This window comes from Scardinius erythrophthalmus (assembly GCF_964197995.2).
Source record: "Scardinius erythrophthalmus genome assembly, chromosome: 19".
Taxonomy (NCBI): domain Eukaryota; kingdom Metazoa; phylum Chordata; class Actinopteri; order Cypriniformes; family Leuciscidae; genus Scardinius; species Scardinius erythrophthalmus.
In genome coordinates this window covers 10,593,811-10,616,087 of record NC_138239.1, presented here as the reverse complement: position 1 = coordinate 10,616,087, position 22,277 = coordinate 10,593,811, and the positions used below count along the sequence as shown (strand labels likewise).

The 22,277-nt window shown below is 37.0% G+C and overlaps 1 protein-coding gene across 9 annotated transcripts in view; it reads right to left on the bottom strand.

Annotated features, from left to right (window-relative positions):
• kidins220a (kinase D-interacting substrate 220a) overlaps window positions 1-22,277 on the bottom strand; it is a gene marked incomplete at its 5' end in the record, with an annotated part of 57,183 nt that overhangs the window by 9,496 nt on the left and 25,410 nt on the right. For 6 of the 9 annotated variants that reach the window (XM_081393786.1, XM_081393784.1, XM_081393785.1 and 3 more), the window contains 6 exons: window positions 765-902; window positions 1,776-1,805; window positions 3,388-3,441; window positions 4,172-4,282; window positions 4,973-5,205; window positions 6,344-6,522. In XM_081393786.1, the coding sequence (XP_081249912.1) occupies window positions 765-902; window positions 1,776-1,805; window positions 3,388-3,441; window positions 4,172-4,282; window positions 4,973-5,205; window positions 6,344-6,522 (745 nt within the window). Of the gene's footprint in view, window positions 1-764; window positions 903-924; window positions 1,249-1,775; window positions 1,806-3,387; window positions 3,442-4,171; window positions 4,283-4,972; window positions 5,206-6,343; window positions 6,523-22,277 lie in introns of those variants that run through there. The other 3 variants (XM_081393790.1, XM_081393788.1, XM_081393789.1) reach the window with 3 other exon arrangements.

Sequence of the window (22,277 nt, the reverse complement as noted above, 5' to 3'; positions counted from 1 at the left end):
TAGAGTAAATATATGTTTAATCAATCAGAAATTTTACTTTTAATATTTAAGTACCATAAAAATCAAGTACTTATAATCAAGTACTTATTTACAAAAGTACTTACACTTTTACTGGAGTAGTATTAGGGGTTAATTGGGTAAAATAAATTAAAACTTTCATTCAGCAAGGATGCAATAAATTGATTAAACATGACAGTAAAGACTTTTAAATTATTACAATTTCAAATAAATGCTTTTTGACCGTTTTATGCATAACAGAATCTTGCAATTCACATTTTCCACAAAAATATTAAGCAGCACAACTGTCTTTAACATTGATAAGAAATGTTTCTTGAGCACTAAATCAGCATATTAGACTGATTTCTGAAGAATCAATCAAACAGTTATTGTAAATTGTAATAATATTTCACAATATTACCAATGTCCTGCATTTTTTATCAAATAAATGTAGTCTTGGTAAGCATAAAACAGTAGCAGTTGTGCCGATTAATATTTTTGTAGAAAATAATAAATATAAATATTTTTAAGGATTCTTTGATGAATAGAAAGAGCAAAAGAACAGCATTTATTTGACACCAAACTTTATAGCAGTAGTGTATATTTACCATAAAGATTTGCGCCTCTAGTTTTAAAGAAGCAATGGAACAACGTGTACTGTTTTTGTGAAAGTGCCTATTACGTGCACAATAAAAATCACATGCCAAACCTTTAAACCGACTGCAAACCTTCCTGTGGACCTTTTAGTACACTCTTCCAGAACATACCTTTTTGATTGTGCCGATGTACTGTTCCAGCATGCTGGAGTCCAGGCCCTGGATCTGTCTGAGCTTCTCACACACTCCATCAATGCTAAGAGAACTGAGGAGGACCTGAGTTCCACCAGAAACCACAGAACCAGAGCCCTACACACATACAATAATGTATTCAATATTAATTCAGAGTACATTCTGGGATAGCAAGGCACGAGGCACGGTCAAAGCCATGCAATGCAAAAGCAGTGCAACTCAAGAAAAGCCAAAGCAGTAATCCAATGTCATCACAGAGCGAGGAACTCTTGAGCAGTTATGGATGAAGGAACAATACATGGATTATATTTCACATGAATTCTTATGAAATTGCTCCTTTCAATCATTTGAGGCCCTAGTTAACACCATAAATGACTGTGGATTCTCAACATAGCTTCACACCAATTGTTTTCACCTAAAATATTTGTGCTTAAGTCCTACTCATCATCAGCAGGCATGTTTACTAAGAAGAAATGCAAGAAATAAAAGTAAATTAGTGCATTGAAAGCTATTTTAGGTGGAACTGCAGAACACTGAAATAGAAGCAGCCAATCAGGAGGAGCCTGTGAATAAAATATTCACTACATTCAATGATAATTTAGCTCATTCTCTAAAAACTCATTTGCATTTAGATTCAAGTTGATATCAAATTTTAACTTGACACACCAGTTTAAATGTATATAATGGAGAATAATATTTGAGAAATTTTCAGTGAACAACAAATCTTTACATAAATCATCATAATGGCTTCAGAGGACTTAACTTCTATGCAAACCTGTGTGCTGTATATTTAATGGTGCTTTTTAGTGGATCTGGATCTGGACAGCATGTGATTGTTCACATAAATTTGGACAGTGTATTTGAACAGAAATTTCAAAATGACAGAACTGGCTGTTCATTTTGTTCTGGTTCGAAGTGAAGCAAGCCAAAATGAGTCCTGTAAATAACACAGTAAAACACGAGAAAGCTGAAAGGTTTCAATATTTGTACCTGCTTGATTCTGAAGGGCTGAGATTTTATCTGGGAGTGGCAAAAGGAGAGGAAAGGAGGGATTAGGTCACATGCTTCAATCATCAACAAATCAAACGCACACAAAAACATTATTTATGACAGATGCTGCATCCGACCTGCACGGATTTCACAGTAATGATTAGATCAGGCCAATCAAACAGAAAACTTCAGATGAAGTGACTCATAGCAACATTTTGGAGAAAGGACGAACTGGCAAAGAGTTGGAGCAGAAAAGACACACAGAACGATAAAAGGAGAAAGGACTTCATGGCGAGAAGAAGTTGTTTGATTCCAAAACGGCCCCACCCTGATGGGCGAGTGTTGGAGCGGGGCGATAAGAGTGTAATTAGCGGGAGGAGGAAACAGACGTGCGCGCTGAAGGAAGCGGCTCTCTCTGCTGATAAGAGCGAGACGTCCCAGCACTGCTGATGTTAATCCAGCCAGCCTCTGATAGCAGCAGCCTTTCACACCACGCACAACAAAGCAGCCATGAGGGGACAGACCAGAGAGCGGATCAAATGATGGAGGCATGAAAGGGCAAAACAACAGAGCTGAAGGAAGGAGGGCAGGATATGAAGAGAGAAAGCAGCGGCAGGGCGTGACTCGAACGAAAACAGCGGGGAAGGACGATGGAGGCGCAGGAATGGAGAATATGCTGGTGTTGTTGATGATAGTTTTGATAAATGATATGTCAGTGAGCATTGATAATGGTTGTTGTGAAGTGATTTATGATGTAATCGGTCTAATCTGAGATCATCTTGTACAATATCGGGCCGTTTAGCAGGGAACCGAATTCATAACGTAATTCTAACAGCCCGCAGTCAATGTATAGTGCACGCTAATTGTATAAATATTCTGTCTGCTGCTCAAAAACATTTCTTAATATACACACACAGTATATCTACTTGTATATATGAAGAGTTCAGATGCAAAAGCCTCTAAGTGCCATCTGAAAATTTCTTCTACAATGATAATTTTTATCAAGCTCGTATATTTAAGTTCAGTAATTTCACTTAAATGACAATGAATAGGTAATTTTCATTGTCATTTAAAGGTATAGCGGAGGATCTTTCCGAATTTTAGATAAGACCCGCCCTCTCCACTTTTTGAAAAGTTTGATTGATTCACCAGAATGATTGACAATTAGGAGGACCAATAGTATAGGTGATCCACCCGGAAGTAAAAAATCCTCCGCTATACCTTTAAGTGAAATTACTGATTTTAAATATACAAGCTTGATAAAAATGATCATTCTAGAAAAAAAATTCAGATGGCACTTAGAAGCTTTTGCATCTGAACTCTTCATATATACACATACTTTCAATAGACTTCTGTTTCAAAGTCAAATATGGATTAAAGAGTAAAGGTGGAAACCGATCCAGCAATAGGTTGAACGCTCAAGTTTTGTTCACTAGCTGCACATCAAGCTTTAGGGTTCAAGCAGCGCAGGCTGAAACTGGACAGCTATGTAAGTGTAACACTCCACCAGCACAAGTGCATTTGTGTATGTGTGTGTTTGTAGACAATTAAAGATTCTGCTGCATCTTTTATGCACAGATATAAACACATACATACACACAACTAAAGTTACCATAGAGGGGGATGGAGAGGGAAGACCCTCACGTGAGTCCTCTCTGATTATATCCTGATGGAGGGAGACAGAGCGGAAGAAAGAAGAAGAACCAGAGGATAAAAGGCCGTTGCAGAAGTGTGGACATTTAGTATAGAAAAGAGAGAAGACTGACAAAGAGAGTGGCATGAACTATGGGAGCTTTCCCAATTTTGCTATCATTTTAAACTTCATCAGGTCTTCAACGAGAGTGAATCGTTGACAGACATTTTGATCTACAATGTAGGCAGACTCTAAACAGCCAGAAATCACAAAGTTTATAATGTCATATTCACAAAACATTAACATATGAGCTAGAATGTATAGTGGCAGAGAGATTATTACTCATTTGCCATGCAAAAAATGTTAGTTAATCATTAAACTTTCCATTTACATACAATGGTTGATTCTAAGACTCAGAGTGGAGGAAATGAAAAAGGTTGTTTAAAATCAAATTATATCCATATTTGGATAAGAAGCATCAGGGGAAAATGCAAGAATGCTACAAACACTTACAATATATAAAATGGCACTACACTGTGATTAACACAGAGACATTAAACCCTAAAACTGCTCTGTGAGTTTAATGTGTAAATTATAGCTACAAGCCACAGGCTGTTTGTCACGAGGAGCTTGAAACAAAGTATGAAAAAAGACATTTAGTGCCAAGAGACATAAAGACATTATTGTGGCCATTTAGACTATAGGCAGTAAACCGCGTGTCTGCCTGCAGTGTACATTCAGAGTCGTTTAGTTATGTACTTACTAGTCCCAGACTTGGGTCCTTATGGAGTTTAGTAGCAGGGCGTGAAGGGGTGTGATGGGGGTTGCCAGGGTAATTTCGGGGCAGGTGATAAACGTGATGAGGGAAGTACGGCTATAGATGTGGAGAGAACAGACGGATACTCAGGACTGAGGGTCAGATGAGGGTCAGCGCAACATCAGGTTCATTTAATGAAAGGTCAAACACCCATGAGAGCTAATAAACACACTGATGATTTATTAGGGCTGGGCTAAGTATATTTAATATCTTCCATTATTATTATTAACAATAAAAATAAACTATAAGCTGAATATTGTAGGAATAATTACATTATTTTTATTAATGGTGTTAGTAGTAGTATTGTTATTATTATTATGAATAATCTTACTACTACAACTACTTAATATTAATAGTAGTAGAGCTATTTTCTGAAATATTATTAAAATAATAATAATAATAATAATAATTATTATTATTATTATTATTATTATCATCATCAGTAAACACCATGAATAAAAAATACTCAAAATCAAAAAAGTTATAATGCAGGTTAATTTTATATTACAACATAAATAATATGTTGTTAATAATAATAACATATTTATGTTGTAATATAAAATTAGCCAGCACTGCGTGAATTGTAAAAAAATATATATTATTTGGGGTATAAGTTTTCTAAAAAAAAATCATGCCAGAAGATCAGTTTTGTTCTCACTCGTATTTTGCTCTATAATTATCACAAGTATGCTTCAGTAACCGTAAACATGGGTGCATTTTGCTTGAACACAATAACCAATGTCTCACCCGGTTGTAGAAGGGGTGCTGGGGTCCCGTGAGCCCACTAAAGTAGCTGCTGTGGGGTTGAGTGGCTGGCATCACTCCAGCAGGGGGGAAAGGCCCAGGGAAAGAGCCCGTGGGAGAGCAGGACAAAGAATGCTGGCCAAATGCAGAGTGTGGCCGTACCGAAGCATCTTGCAGGGGCAGTGAGGGATAGCTGACTCCTCCAAGGTGCATCTGCTCTCGTGCATCTCGTACATCTGAAACGGGGAGGGAGACAGAGAAAGAAAGAGTAGGAGAAAGTTAGATCCGAATCTTGGCCAGCACTTTAAAGGCATTCAAATCCTCCCACTCACAGTCGACTTCAGCCAAATGAAGCATTTATAGTACGTTACATGTGAGAAAAGAAAGGCCTCTGTGGTTTTGATTCTCTCAGAAAAACACTGAGTTCTCCCAACAGAAGCGGCAAATGGCAAAAACGCACCTTGAAGAAATAAACGTGAAATGGCTCCCAATGAAATTCACATTCGCTTTAACGTCAAAGTCTCAAGGGCTGAAGCAAACGTCAGAAATTGTTAGGTTGGAAATGATATTTCTGAGTCACCCAGGCAGACCAAATAAGACCGGCTGGGTGACTCAGAAAACAAGCGGCTCATCGAGATTCAGTGATGTTTCATTTCCTGAGGTGAACACAATGGAGACCTTACTCATCTCTCTGGGTTCACAAAGGAACCTTTATTGCACAGTCCATTGTCACATTGCACCATGCAACGTCTTCTGTCTCGAAGCACACACCAGCTGACCAATATCATGTGATGAGATAATATCACCTCTCATATCCGCAATGATTTCGATAAGTCTGCTCAAGTGAGCACTGTGTGCATTTACGCATCTATCCTTGAGGAAAAAAAAAAAAAACCCCAGCTAAATCTAGGAAAAACCAGAGGACATCCTAAAAGAAAAATATATGTCTTGTGTGTATAAAACTGTAGTGCACACACACACACACACACACTTGCCATATGTTTAATGCATTACACTTTCCGAAGGTGTGTGTTTAATGAATAGATATGTACTATAATGTATTATAAATGTGGTTAGAATTATTCATGAGAACATACAATGCATAAGGTGCATTACAAGGCATAATTAATGCATTAAAATTCTGTTATAATACATTATATGAACAGGCTTTAAGTAAAGTGTTATCAAGTTTTCTTTCACAGTGTTTATACCAGATGTGACACAAAGCATCAAGCAATAAAAGCTATATCTTTCATCTAAATTTGACATTTTGTCAATTATTGTCGACTACCAAATAATACATTTATGGTATTTATATTCATGGTATGTCCTCCTTATTTATAGCTAGGCAAACTTGTTTGTGTGGGTTTGTACCTGCGATGATCTCCCTTAGTTTGGGATCCAGGTTGACAGTACAGGGCAGGAACATCTCCACATCACGAGCGGTGAGAACAGGTGTGTGTGATGAGAGAAACACCTCAAAACTGCGAATATCACCATCGATCTCCAACAGAGGCTCCACATCTTTAGTGGTGGGGATGTTTTTAGAAATCCTGCAATGAGAAGGCGACAATTAACATACGGAATAAACAGCAAAGGTATACGGTTTCAGAAAAAATGTCCAAGTTATTTAAAATCTTGGGGTGGGGGTTGATGCAAATTAATGTACAGTTAAATAAATATATAATATATTAATAATACAATTATTACATGTGTAACTCCCTCAATAAAAGGCAAAATACCTCTGAAAATCAATTCCAGCATGTAAACATTGGGGGTTTATTTCTGATTGACTGATTTATGGTCACATTGCTTTAGTGTGTATTAATAACAACATGTAAACTTACTCTAAATTGCAGTAAAATGTCTCACTAGTCACAAGCTTACTCTTAGCCCAAGTTTTTGAGTGCATGTGGTTTCTGCAGTTATTTCTGCACCACGATGTCAGGCGCTTTCAGATAAATGGTTTCCTTTTGCAATTCATCTTATTGAGTGTGGGAATTCATATCAAATAAATCTGAAGATTTGCTTCTGCTGAACGCAGACATTTTGCGCACCCCATATTTCTTCCTCTATCTTCTTATCTGCCCCCAGTCCACACCTCTGTCTCTCTGGTAAGAAATGCAAGCTGAATCTTTTTATTGGTTGATATGAGGGCACAATAAGTCCTTTTTCCATACTGATCATTAAATCGTGAAGAGGGTGAGCTCAGCGCTTGGCCCCGTCCCATACCACCGGTTTAAGTAATCTGATTTTAGCTGTTTAAACTGGGCAGGAGAGAGCTGACACAATGACACTCAGATGACCTGTTGCTAAACTGAGATGGTGCGGCAGAGTAAACAAACACTGATATCTAAATGTGAGACGATACACACCTGGAGGGAGCGTCTGAAATGGTCAGTTCATCAAATGACCTCTGACCTGATAAGTCACAGCTATTTATACTGTGTCCTTACTAGATACAACAAAGCAACACTGTGTTTTGTTGGTTGTTTGGTTGCTATTTCTGCAACGCCATGGTACAGCCTAAACTGAGAGCTCATCGGAACAAAAATCCACGCATGTATATGAAACATCAAAAATGGATGAGCCGGGAGAGATTGATTGTGGATGTTGAGAAAAATCACAGAACAATGTTAATATTGTTAAAGGGGTACTTCACCACTGGCAAAATGGGCTGTCAATAATGTTTTTTTTATTATTTTTTATTTTTTATCTGTGCTACCTGACTAGAGAATAAAAAAATCTGTCGTCTTTCGAGAATTCAAAGAGTAAATGTTTAGCAGGAGTGAGTTACTTTCAGTTTCTAGTGAAGGATCCAGCGTGTCGTAGGCAGTGGCTAAAGGCTGCAAAGAATCGGAAATAAGGAGCGAACGCAGCGACGCAAAATCTGAAAAAGCGCCATAGTCAACATTTAAAACTGGATGACCACAAAAACAGTGTTTTAGGCCAAACGGTAGTGATAAAACTGAAAGAAACTTTGTTATGGATTTTTATCAATAGCTTTAATTATTTTATATTTCAGTTTTATTTCTTCACCTCAGCATCAACTTATTTCAGTTAGTTGCCAGGGCATCATTTCTAATTTTCAGTATGGATTATGTTTTTTATATATATTTTATTTCAACTGCAGAAAATTATTTAATAGTTTGTTTTTAACAATTTTCGTAAAAAGTTTCAAGTCGAAACCCTGAAATACTATTTTCTTGTAAAACATACTCCAATAATATTTATTTTATTTACAACTTATATATATATATATATATATACACCTCTTTTTATAAAATGCATTTTAATAATCTTTCTTATGCCTTTTTGTGTGCCAGTGAAACATTATCAAGATTTCACCATGAGATTTTGTTGCATTGCACAGCAGTTTTGCTCAAAGTGTGGATAGAAAAATAACATGTTGGTGAGGACACAGTGTTATGGTCATTATGGTCATTATGATCTGGATGGCATGTTAAAATATCATGTTCCAAAAGGTTTAAGTTTAGAAGACCATTTTAGTTGATTGCTTTGGTCTCATCATCTTCCTCTGATGGCTGTATAAATAGCGATGGTCGCCAAATGACTCACAAATTCAGTGGAGAAGTGTGCGTGTTGGATGGCGAGCGAGTGGCTGGGTGTGAGAGCAGATGTTAAAGTCATTGGACAAAGGCCCACACTGTGCTACAGCAGGCCTGTGTGTCAGCGGGTCAGAGTCGGATGCTGTGCTAACAGTCAGCTGACCTTCCGCATGATGGACATTAGGTAGAGGTCTCGTACTTAGGGTGGAGGCTCAAGGACGTGACCAACATAAAGATCAAACTTCAGCGCAAACACATGCTTGCTTGTCTGTTCCACACACACACACACACATGCAGAAGTATCACTTTAAGAAGGGCTGAGCAAGAGAGACGTGTGCTGGTGAGAGAGGTTTGGTTCATTTCCCACGCACTGGATTAGGCAGAACTGGGCAGATTGTGTCTCTTCCGAAATCCAGCTGGGCTTGTTTATTTGTATGTGTGTGTGAGCATGCACACAGACAAACAGGAGCCAGTGACAAGAGCCTCTCTAGAGAACCAACTTCCTCTGTCACAAGACACACACACACACACACACACTTTCCACTGTCTCGAGTTTGAAGGAACCTGCTTTACAGAGGAAGAACATTTAAGAAAGATTTAGAAACATTAAACAATTCTTCATAGCCAAGTATGTGTCTGTGAGACATATTCGATTAATGATCTTTGAATTAGAGGCGCTTTCTAAAGTAAGCATAGTCTCGCATAGTCAGACTTTTCACTTTTCTTTTGAATCTGGTCCATATTGCTAAGATGAGACTGCTTGACCGACACGAAAAGCGATCAACCACGGTTTTGTTTAGAAATAAGTTTGGAACAGTGGTATGAATTTTAAAGACTTCAGTCTAAATAAATTAACAGCTAGAATAGCTTAATTTTTCAGTTATTTATTACTGATGTGTTGATGTAAGATTTGTGTATTTGATTGAAATTGAGTCAAATTGACGAACTTGAAATTATACCTCAAAGAACATTTTACAGAACACTTCTTAAAGGGTTAGTTCACCCAAAAATGAAAAATTATCCCATGATTTACTCACCCTTAAGCCATCATAGATGAATATGACTTTCTTCTTTCAGCCAAACACAATCTGAGTTATATTAAAAAAATATCCTGGCTCTTTTAAGCTTTATGATGGGAGTAAATGGTACCTTCCGTATCCATCCATCATAAAAAAAATAAAAATCCACCATACAGCTCCAGAGAATCAAAACCTTCTGAAGCGAAGCGATGTGTTTTTGTAAGAAAAATATCCATATTTATAACTTTAATGACTGTGGCGAGTCGAGTTCCAGCCGAAGAGTGACCTCTGACCCGACGCATGACGTATTGATGAAGGCGGAAGGATCAAGCAAAACAAAACACTGGTCACATAGAAGTCTAAAATGAAATTTTTTTAAAGACAAATCTCAGAGCAGCTTGAGTTTGTTTGAAGCGATACGTCTAATTCCTACGTCACACGGCGGACTCTCTCGTGAACGTGCATACCGGACGTTACCGGAAGCTAGTGATTACGGTTTATAAAGTTAATTATGGATATATTTTTTTCTTACAAAAAACGCATTGCTTCACTTTAGAAGGCCTTAATTAACCACCTGGAGCCGTATAGATTACTTTTATGATGGATGGATGCGCTTTTTTGGGCTTCAAAAAACAAAGGTATATTTTTTTATTTTACTCAGTGTTTGGCTGAAAAAAGAAAGTCATATTCACCTAGGATGGCTTGAGGGTGAGTAAATGATGGGATAATTTTTATTTTTTGGTTGAACCAACCCTTTAACAACTGGAAATCTTTTTTTTTTTTTTAAATAGCAGCACATAATATCAGTGTATCAAGTTTCAAGTGTGAAAATGTTAACTTTATGTCTTAACGAAACAAGATTTGGCTATTTTCAAAGCTGTAATGACAGCACAAAGTGCCACACATTATGAGTTCATAGTAGCAACTTGGACGTCCATAATGAAGGGTTTGTAATTATGTAATTCTAAATAGAGATGTTTGTCATTGACTTGTTTATAGAATACTAAAACAAACACACACATACATTCAATAGTGTGCAGTGAGCAGTTGATGAGAAAACTGCTGTATTTAATCTGGCGTGTAGTGAGACAGCGCAAACACCCCAACACAGGCCTCGTCCAAACACAACACCCAGACTAAAACCTTTGAGGCGTCCATAAACACACCAGAATGACGATGTCATTCCAATGACTGGCTAAAACAAGACCAACCAGATGAGGAGAAAGAGACACATCTGCAGGTCTCCAGGGGAATTTTCACTCTTAGCAAGACCCAGACTATCTCCCAACATATTTAATGTGCTGGTTTCCTTTGCCTTTACTTCAGCCTTTTGTGTTAGTCAGACTGGGATGTTTTTTCTGTCTGTCTTATTAAAATAATGGGAAGAGATCAGGAAATGTCACAAGCTGGACTCAAACTTTCATCACCCGCGTGAGCACCACGGCTAAATGTGTCAGAGTGTGTGTGCGTGCTAACTGCTCGGGCACGGCCATAAATAATCAGACGGGGTTATGAGAAATCTCATTGCAAAATATAATATTTTTTAAATTAAAATGGTATTTTATAATTTAAAAAAACAATACATGGAAAAAAATACCAATGTAACAATACATATACTCTTACAAAAGCACTTCATTCAAAAAGGGCCGGTTTGGATATTAAAAAAAAATAATAATTGTACTTTAATTCTGTAAGGACATATTAAATTGACAAAAGTGACAGTTAAGATAATGTTACAAAAGTTTTTTTTTTTTTTTTTTTAAATAAACTGTTCTTTTGAAATTAGAAATTTCATTTCGATTTAATTTTTTTTGTCAGTTTTCACAAAAATATAAAGCAGCACAACTCTTTCCACACTAATAATAATAATAATAATAATAATAATAATAATACATGTTTCTTGAGCACCAAATCAGCATATTAGAATGATTTCTGAAGGATCATGTGACACTGAAGACTGGAGTAATGGCTGATGAAAATCCTAGTATAATATCAATATTAAAATAGTTTTTTTAATGTATTAAAAATGTAGTAGTAAAATGCAAGCGTGTCATCAGTTCAATATAGACCAGAGGACACACTCTTATCTCTGCATTTTCATGCATTGCTGAAGTAATATTGCTTCATAGATTTTTTTTAATGACGTTACATTTTGAAATGTTCAAGCTTAAATCGAACAATGTAATAAATGTACAGACATGTCTCTTTTGGCCAACCAAAATAATTATGGCTTTAGAACACAATATTAACAATAATAAATGTTTTTTCAGATTAACAGTTTTTATTGATTCTAAAAAAATAAAAAATAAAAAATAAAAAAAAACTGTAGAGCGTTGGCGTTTGCAACGCCAAGGTCATGGGTTCGATTCCCAGGGAAAGCAAGAACTGATAAGAATGTAAATGTGTACCTTGAAATGCAATCTTTGGATAAAAGCGTCTGCCAAATGCTTAAATATAAATGTAAATGTAAAAAAATAAAAATCTTACAACAGCTTTTGTTTTTGAAGGTAACTCCTAAGCTTCTCAACTAGAGATATGGCTTAGATGGTCTATTAAAAATAGTTATTTTTCCACTGTATTTTTTTTTTATCAAATAAATGCACCCTTGGTACACATGAAATTTTTCTTTTCAAAATACTTTTTAAAAATCGTACCCACCCAAAACTATCGTGCCTGATGAAGACTGGTCGAAAAACGTTGGAAAGCTAATCTTTCCCCAGCTGTACACATCAGCATGCTAAGAATAGCATTTATAATCAATTGAAGCTGATGTAATTCTTCCACCAGAAAAAGACAGCTTTTGAAGCTGGTGGGAGAAGTTGGCTGCGACATCAAGTGATTTGTTTAGCAATTACTTCTGACATTCTTGCCTTTACTACGAGAGAAACATTGCAAAGGAAAAAAAGCTATCATTCATCTGTCATGGAAGCACTGGGAATGAGGGAAATTAAGCTTTGCCGTTCAAGATACTTGCCATTTTAATAGTGCACACAAAGATAAAAGCACATCAAGAATACAAAGGCGTTTCAAACAATACTGCTATTGATCACACCCGTGTTGAATCGTTCGGGCTAGCGGAGTGGCTGCCTTAAATGTTGAACACTTGAGAGGTCTCTCGTCGGGTTTATCCAAATGCTAATCGATCCCAAAGCTGGCTTAACCATTTTTTTCCTACTCTTGTTCTTTTTCAAGACTCCCACACAAAGCAGCTGACGGGAAAGCGTATAATTCTCCCACTATTTTCCCCTTTGGCCTGGTGCTGAATGTGGCAGTTGACTTTGCTTACAGCCACCCTTGTGTGGACAGTTTGAGGACGCTCAATGAGGCCCAAACACGGTGATGCCACCCTGCCCTCTATAAGGGGCCAGAGACGCAAATGCCAACACACATTTAATTTCTAAACTCCATAAAGAGAATCAATGTGCCCATGAAAAGAACAGTCGCCATCACCAGCTGGCAGATTTCGTATGATAGGTGGATGGTGGCGGCCATAGGGTGTTGAGAGGAGGGACGGGTGGGTGCAAGGCACATGGAGTGATAGCCATTAGTTAAGGAAGCATTCAAAGATTTTCTTGTATATGATGGCCTCTTGGGGATGGCAAAATGGCCTTGCAGATGGATCTTGGTAGAATTGCATTTACATTTTATTCGATTAGTTCAAGTTCATTTTTATCTCTGGCAGAGTTATGGTGTTCTAACTCACAAAAACATAATGACTAAAATAAACTAAGCAGTGCAAGGATCCAGAGAAACCTCCAAACTGGCAGCCAAACTTCCAGAAATGAGTAAACCCATATGTAAACAAAAACATCTTGCCCAGAATCTAAAAAAAAATTATAATTAACTTTCATGGGATTCCCCCCTCCCCCCCATTCATGAAAGCCGAGCTCTTTCCCAGAGCAGCAGTGGAACACAGGTTTACTGGAAAACAATAGATATTTATAGAACTAAGTCTAATGATGTTGGTTACTGGCAGTTAAAGCTTTGAGAATAACTTTGGCCAATAATAATAATCAAGCAGACTAAAAGTAACCTGATCAAAGTGACAATGTTCTATTTTTATACATTCCAAGAGATGTCAAATATCCAAAACAGAACCATATGATCAATCATAATCTGATCAACGGGTAAAATTTTTTTTTTAGCATATACGCATCCTCCGCACATGTTCCTGGAATTGATTGCAGTAGCAGGAGGGGACACTAGGTGGCAACACAACAATTGGGCTACCGTTTTCATGAAGAAGAAGAAGAAGATGGAGAACGGCAATAAAAACAAGAGTGAAAACAACTGCCAAAGGTGAAAACAACAACAATGGAAGTGCAAGGATGTCAGAAGGAACATGTGCTTGTACAATTCAAACTTAAAAAGTAAAGGAGGCAAAATTACGTGTACTCTTCATCCAGCATAGATTTAATTGGAAAAAATGCAAGTTTATCTGAATTTGAGGTGCTCCAGAAACCAGGATCTTGAGGCTTTTGCCTGTCCAAGTAGGCCATCGTCTTCATAAAAAAAACCTTTATACAGCCTCTACCTTAAGAGTTACATTATGCACGAATGTAGGTCTTAGCCACACAACTGACAGGTTATGGAGTGCATCGTTCGGTTTTACACTAATGTTCTCCCCTCAGATTTGCTGACACAGCAATTTAGGGTTCCGGGTGTCAATTTCAGTTCCCCTGGTGATTAAAGTGGTAATTCACCGCTGGCAAAATGGGCTTTTAATAAAACTTGGCTGTCTATGCAGTAGAAATGTGAACTTTAAAAAAATAAGAAAAAAAGTCGGCGCTACAGGAAAAAGGCCTGTGGCGTTCCCTTTTGCCTAAAAGGTCGGGAAACTTCAACATTCATAATGCACTGGATGCCACCCCTCTGTCGATCCAACTGTTCAAGGACGTGGATACAAAAATGCAGAAGTACAGTTTTTTTAACAAAAGTATCATTGTGTGTCATTCAGCAAACATTTGACAGCTTCAGGGCTTTCAGATCGTACTTCCACATTTACGTATAACAGGTAGATCTGCATGTAGGTAACATGGAGAAAAAGTACACATTGTTAATTTGCATATACTACAAACATTGTAACAATACAAAGCTGGTTGAAAATCAGCAAACTTGAAGCCCTAACACGTGTGAGCCGACATGATGGCTTTTCCTTTACTCACAATAATGGCCACGAAAATGGACCTTATGGCACAGACCTGCAGAGCATCACAGGACCGATCCAAAGGACCGATTAAATCCCCCTGTGCAGCACACAACCTCTTCCCCAGTTTCAAACTCATCTAATCCATCTGGAGGTCACTTTGTGCACCCAATAAATGCACTCCCTATCTTAGATTGGGCTTCTCTCCTTTGGGGAATAGATGGGGTTTTCAACCGCCTAATCATTTATAGAGCCTCTGGGCAAATAATGGCTGCGCTTTTTAAATTACTAAGTTTACCTCTTCCACCAAAGAGTTCTTGAAGGATCAGGTTCATGGACAATAGCTTCCCTCCAAAGGCGGGGGAAGAAAACACATCGAGATGCTAGAGACAAGACCGGTACGTGACAAAAATATGAATTCACAGGAAAGTGAGAAGTTCCAACTCAAAGGCAAAGGGGCTCAAAAGAGCAGAAGAAAGGAAGCCGTGTGCTTTTCAGAAGAATTACTTAAAGGCTTATTAGTCTTTTCGCATAAAGGAAATCACATAAATGTGCTTCAGAAGGCGCTTTTATCTTCCGACGTAATTGCGACTGAAATTACAATAATTGTACCAATTAAAGTAATCCTGAATGAACAGTATGTCATCTTAATGGTTCAGTACTTGGGAGAAGAGTCTGTCTAATTAGCTCCAATAGCCTCGCACACATTCACTTCGAGTGTCATTAGTTAGAAAGTTTCGCTAAAAATCGCTTTAAATCCTGGATTTGAATCCCAGCACTGAGAGCCAATTGTTCCCTCAAAGAATAAGCCGAGCATTGTGACAGGAAGCATTGTGAGTGGGACGAGCCTTTCGGAAAGCGCAAGGGCTTCCATGTTCTTTTTCTTTCACCCGTGAATGTCACACCGAGTTCGCAGCCAAGGAGATGCCGAGAAGTGTGGACGAAAGGTGAAGGGGCGTGTCCACATTGAATCCCTCCAGCGATTGGTCGTTTTGGAGCATGCCACGCCAACTGTCCTGGTGGGTTAATTAACAAGGGCCGCTCTCAGAGTAGGGGAGGAGAGGACATATGTTACCGGGCCAGAGCCGGCTGATAAGGGGAGGGCGGACTGGGCATGGTACCCGGCCCAGTCAGGTTCTGTCATACCATCCTGGCACAAGCCGGACACCAGATGTCAGAGCAGAACCGGCTCGGCGGGCCACACCTCGTAACAAGCGCAAAACCGGAGCAAAGTGCCATAAATAAACTCCCGGTGGACCTGACTCTGCTCAAAAAGTCCACTACAGATCATGGCCATCAGCCACCACAACATCTCTTTAGCTCACTCGCTCACTCTCCATTTGGACTTCCGCCTGTTTGCTTTTTATGGTAAAACGGCCCACTGTGTGTCTCACTATAACCAAGACATTCTAGGCCCAAAATAATGACTGTAAAGACCAAAAAACAACCGTGACTCATGGTCCTACAGAATGGAGACCATTAAGTCCAGACTGAATGGCCTAAAAAAAAGGTTCACAGTGAAACAGAGAGTGACTGAAGTGAGTGTGTCAATGTCGGGCAGAAAGGTAATTGGTTGGAAACTTTCCTTTCAATTTGTTGGGCTTGTTAGCCAGTGTGAGTTTGAGTAGTTTTAGGTACAAACACACTTTTCTCTGGTCAAGGTGGTTTATAGACCTGGTGGTTATAAGCCAGTGTACCTTAAGGACACAGGAATCTTTGTGTTTCGCCTGCGTGGTTGGATTACTGTAGCCTGCCTTAATGTTAATCATAAAACAAGCTGATGTTATTAACAGATTATTCACATTCTGGTGCAGATTAAAGGGCCAGATCACTAGGGGACTGGAAAGTTGTTTCCATACTACAGACAATAAAAGACATAACACTCATTTGTGTAGTCTTAACATAATGAACAAAAAATAAAAAAATAAAAAAGCACTTCTATATAGATTTAATTTTTTGTTTTGTTTATATCACTTGTTCTTTCTCATCATACAACAAAAATGTAAATGCTTTTGTACAAATTATACATAAGTGTTCAATAGCAGTTATAGTTTTTTAAAAAAGTCATCAAAAGGCATGAAATTGCAAACTGCAAGTATTATGACAACAATAGTGGTCGTAGTACTAAAATGACTAAAGATTAATTACTATGAGTAAAAGATCCTCTCACACAAAATTCCCCCAAATATGACCATTTGTTTCACCGGAAGACATAAAGAAACTGAGTCACGCTCTCACTTGGCTATAATGCAATCGCAAAAATAATATTACACAGTTACTTTCATTGTTTGTCTTGGCTGATATTTAAAGAACTTTGAGTTGCTTTTAATCTATAAAATGCACAAATCTACATATTGTCAATTTAACCTGTCAGTCTTGAAAAAGCCAAGTATAATTTTTGGTCAGGTTTAGGGTCATGTCCACCAGGTGCAGTTTCTTAGAGGGCATTCACACAGGACATATTCTTGTATTCAAAACACAGAGGTCTCAGGACACACTTAAAGTGTAATTTTTTATTACATTTTTTTTTATAGCAGTAATTTATATCAACAATTTATATATTTTTGCTTTAATATATTGTAACAGCAGTGTTCCTACTGCATAAAAAAAAAGTACACTTTTTGCCTTCCAGGGTCTGTTTGGAGCTGGTGGAACGTAAGCTTATAAAAGTCCTAACTTAATATTTTTCAACTAAAACCATATTGTATCTAATCAGTAACGTCTCATTAATGAGTGAATGCACAAGTTTTAAAGATATGAATGTTATCATGTTTTCTATCATGCTATTACTTAATTTAACTCCTTTTTTATGAGAAATTCTTTGAAATTTCTCATTTTTCAAAAAAAAAAAAAAAGCAAGAAATGCAAGAAAATATATTTTTAATCAAAACTTATGACAAATGTTTTTTGAATATATCATTAGATTAATAAGAACATATAATATGAAAATGACCAGTACGAACTCATTAAATTCAATGGATTTAATTAAATTCATCTGAAACTTATAACTCATGACTGCTCAAAACAGTTCATTCATTTTAATTAATTAGGGTGACATTTTATTTTAATTTCAGATGTATTTTGTGCGCATGTTTATTAACAAAATGCAGCCCCAGTGGGAATGAAAAAATGTGTGTGTGTGTATAGGAAGGAGGCTAAATGTATTTGACATAAGTAATTTGATACAAATCTAACTAATAGATGTAAAAAAAAAAAAAAAAAAAAAAATACAGGTTAATTTCGGTCAAAACGAACCCGAACACAAATGGTATAACAATTATCTTAAATAATTATATTTCTTTCTTTTTTTTCTTTTTTTTTAAATCTGAAAAAAAAAAAAAAGATCTATTTTGTATTTTTGTCTTAACACACTAACAAAGTTTAATCTTCTTACTAAAAAATATGGATTTTCTTATGTACCTCTTCCGGTTCAAAAAGGACCCAATGCAATAGGAGGGTTAAAAGGAAATCTTTTTTTTTTTTTTTTTTTTTTTTACAGAAACAACTTCTCTGAGAGGGTTTTCCTACGGAGCCCCTGAGGGGACCTGTGAAAAAAAAAAAAAAATAGGACTTTCGCGTGCGCACGAGAAACTATCGCGTGCGCACGAGAAACTATCGCGTGCGCACGAGAAACTATCGCGTGCGCACGAGAAACTTTCGCGTGCGCACGAGAAACTTTCGCGTGCGCACGAGAAACTTTCGCGTGGGCACGAGAAACTATCGCGTGCGCACGAGAAACTTTAGCGTGGGCACGAGAAACTTTCGCGTGCGCACGAGAAACTTTAGGTTTGCTATAGCGTCATTAATACAAATGTAGAAATATGGATGATGTATATATCATTTATGTTGTTGTTTGACATGTTTAAGTGTTTATTTTAACAAAAATCTCAAGCAAGGTGCTATTAAAGACAAGACTTAGAGGCATATTTTAGTCACTATTCAAATAATTGTATTAACTTTGAATATACTTTGAATAAACTTTGTATTTGTATGTGTATTGATAAAAAATAAACAACAGGCTAATAATCTTCTGCTACTGAGATGAAGGAAACATTTTTTTAAAGAATTAAAGTTCACAAGATTGCTATTTATCTTGATCAAACTGTTCCGTCATCAGCTCTTCCTCAGTTCCGCACTGCAGAATAAAATAGTCATCCTCTGCTGCAGTTGTACGGATTCTTAACGCATTTATTGCAACCACATTTCATCTTTTTCTCATCAAACAACCAGATTAACGAATGCTTCGACACAACCCGTACCGAAGAGCCTAGACAGGTCTTTCTTCTGTATACTGTATACAGGGTGAATGACGACTGTTGGCCTACCATGGTCGCCCTCGTCAGTAAGTTTTAAATAATAATAATAATAATAATAATAATAATAAATTAAGATATAAATCAATATAATTCGTTGTATATTAAATATTTTAAACAATAGCTACAAAAAGGTAATTGACTGTATAGTCCTAACGTTCATGCATGAACTGTCATTCAGACTTACTGTCTAACAACCAGAGAACAGAGAACATCAGAGATATTAAAATACATACTCTTCTGAGTTTTATGATGTAGGCCTTTTTTTATTAAAATGTATCGGCCTATAATTTATATCTCAAGGATGCGAGCTTGTGCGTGGCGCACTCAGTCATGTTGAGAGGGAAACACGCATTATATTATTAGGCTAGTCTATTCAGAAATAGTGTAAAAGACCTGTAAATAAAATACAACATTAACATTATAAACACTATTAATAACATATAGGCTATGCGTATTTTACTTCCCCATAGCCAAATCCTTAAATGAATGGAATCAGAAAACAACGAGAAATGAAAAATAAGTAACCACTTATAATAATAATAATAATAATAATAATAATAATAATAATAATAATAATAATAATAATAATAATAAATACATAGTAGTCTATAAAAATAGCCCATTGTGCCCTTTATTACAAACAACTTTTAGCCTATTTTAAACGCCAAGCCTAAACGAATTTATTTGAATCGAAACTGAAACTATACCGCAAAGTTGGGTTCGCGCATCTTTCGTTCGGTCCAAAGTTTAATACTGAACAGGAATTAATAATCATTTAGTTTGTTCCTCAGTTGGGGAACAGTTGTTCCTAATTTGTTCCTCAGTTGGGGAAATAACTTAATACTTTATCGTTTCATACTCTGTCATTCGAAACAGTAAAATGTATATTTTTATTTGTGTACATTCAAAATGACTACAAAATGTCATGCCTTTGAAAAAGAAAGAAATTCAAGGAACAAATTCAAGTGATGGCGCCGGCGAATCGCGATATTAACAACATCGGTTCACTTCTGCCATTAACTTGACATCACAGCCGGTTCATTATTAGCCTAAATGATTATTAATTCCTGTTCAGTATTAAACTTTGGACCGAACGAAAGATGCGCGAACCCAACTTTGCGGTAGCCTATAGTTTCAGTTTCGATTCAAATAAATTCGTTTAGGCTTGGCGTTTAAAATAGGCTAAAAGTTGTTTGTAATAAAGGACACAATGGGCTATTTTTATAGACTACTATGTATTTATTATTATTATTATTATAAGTGGTTACTTATTTTTCATTTCTTGTTGTTTTCTGATTCCATTCATTTAAGGATTTGGCTATGGGGAAGTAAAATACGCATAGCCTATATGTTATTAATAGTGTTTATAATGTTAATGTTGCATTTTATTTACAGGTCTTTTACACTATTTCTGAATAGACTAGCCTAATAATATAATGCGTGTTTCCCTCTCAACATGACTGAGTGCGCCACGCACAAGCTCGCATCCTTGAGATATAAATTATAGGCCGATACATTTTAATAAAAAAAGGCCTACATCATAAAACTCAGAAGAGTATGTATTTTAATATCTCTGATGTTCTCTGTTCTCTGGTTGTTAGACAGTAAGTCTGAATGACAGTTCATGCATGAACGTTAGGACTATACAGTCAATTACCTTTTTGCAGCTATTGTTTAAAATATTTAATTTACAACGAATTATATTGATTTATATCTTAATTTATTATTATTATTATTATTATTATTATTATTATTTAAAACTTACTGACGAGGGCGACCATGGTAGGCCAACAGTCGTCATTCACCCTGTATACAGTATACAGAAGAAAGACCTGTCTAGGCTCTTCGGTACGGGTTGTGTCGAAGCATTCGTTAATCTGGTTGTTTGATGAGAAAAAGATGAAATGTGGTTGCAATAAATGCGTTAAGAATCCGTACAACTGCAGCAGAGGATGACTATTTTATTCTGCAGTGCGGAACTGAGGAAGAGCTGATGACGGAACAGTTTGATCAAGATAAATAGCAATCTTGTGAACTTTAATTCTTTAAAAAAATGTTTCCTTCATCTCAGTAGCAGAAGATTATTAGCCTGTTGTTTATTTTTTATCAATACACATACAAATACAAAGTTTATTCAAAGTATATTCAAAGTTAATACAATTATTTGAATTGTGACTAAAATATGCCTCTAAGTCTTGTCTTTAATAGCACCTTGCTTGAGATTTTTGCTAAAATAAACACTTCAAAACATGTCAAACAACAACATAAATGATATATACATCATCCATATTTCCACATTTGTATTAATGACGCTATAATGCAAACCGAAAGTTTCTCGTGCGCACGAGAAACTATCGCGTGCGCACGCGAAAGTTTCTCGTGCCCACGCGAAAGTTTCTCGTGCGCACGCGATAGTTTCTCGTGCCCACGCGAAAGTTTCTCGTGCGCACGCGATAGTTTCTCGTGCGCACGCGAAAGTTTCTCGTGCGCACGCGAAAGTCCTATTTTTTTTTTTTTTTTCACAGGTCCCCTCAGGGGCTCCGTATTTTCCTTATCTGATAAAGAAAAAAAAGACAAACAAGTCAAATTCAATAATCACCCATTACCTATCCTGACTAATTATTAGAGTGTGTCCTAGTAACTAAGAAGTTTCTGTATTGTAGTGTTGGTTTTACGGGTTATGCTGCGCAAACTGTTTGAAAGAAATGTCACAAACAAATATACACAAACATTCATTCCAGAAAACACACAATGGCACTGTGAAAGCTCAGCCTCAATGACCTACCATGGAGCAATCTTACAAAGAGGAGATTTCGCCACTTCTCTCTTCTAGGAATTTGTGTGTGTGTGTGTGTGTGTTTTGTGCTAGAGAGAAAGAGAGAAGGATGTAGAAAACCAAGCTAAACTGGGCAACACACACACACACACACACACTCTCTCTCATACACACAATGCGTCCATTTCCCAAGCAAATTATATCGGTCCATCGGCCTTCACAGACTATCACAAGAGCGAACACAAGCCTAGCCCTTGTGACTGCGATTGAGAATGACAGCTGACCTATGAAACTCACTCTCTTCTCTTCCACACAGGCAGTACGATGCTTCCTGATTGGCTCTTACATCACTGCAGACCACATACTGACCAAACACCCGTCCGGGTCACTCTGGTCATGAGACTAACGGGCCTAAACCCCCTCCAAGATCAACCGATAAACAGTTTGTTGGTAACTGTTGAGAAACGGCTGCTAAAACGGAC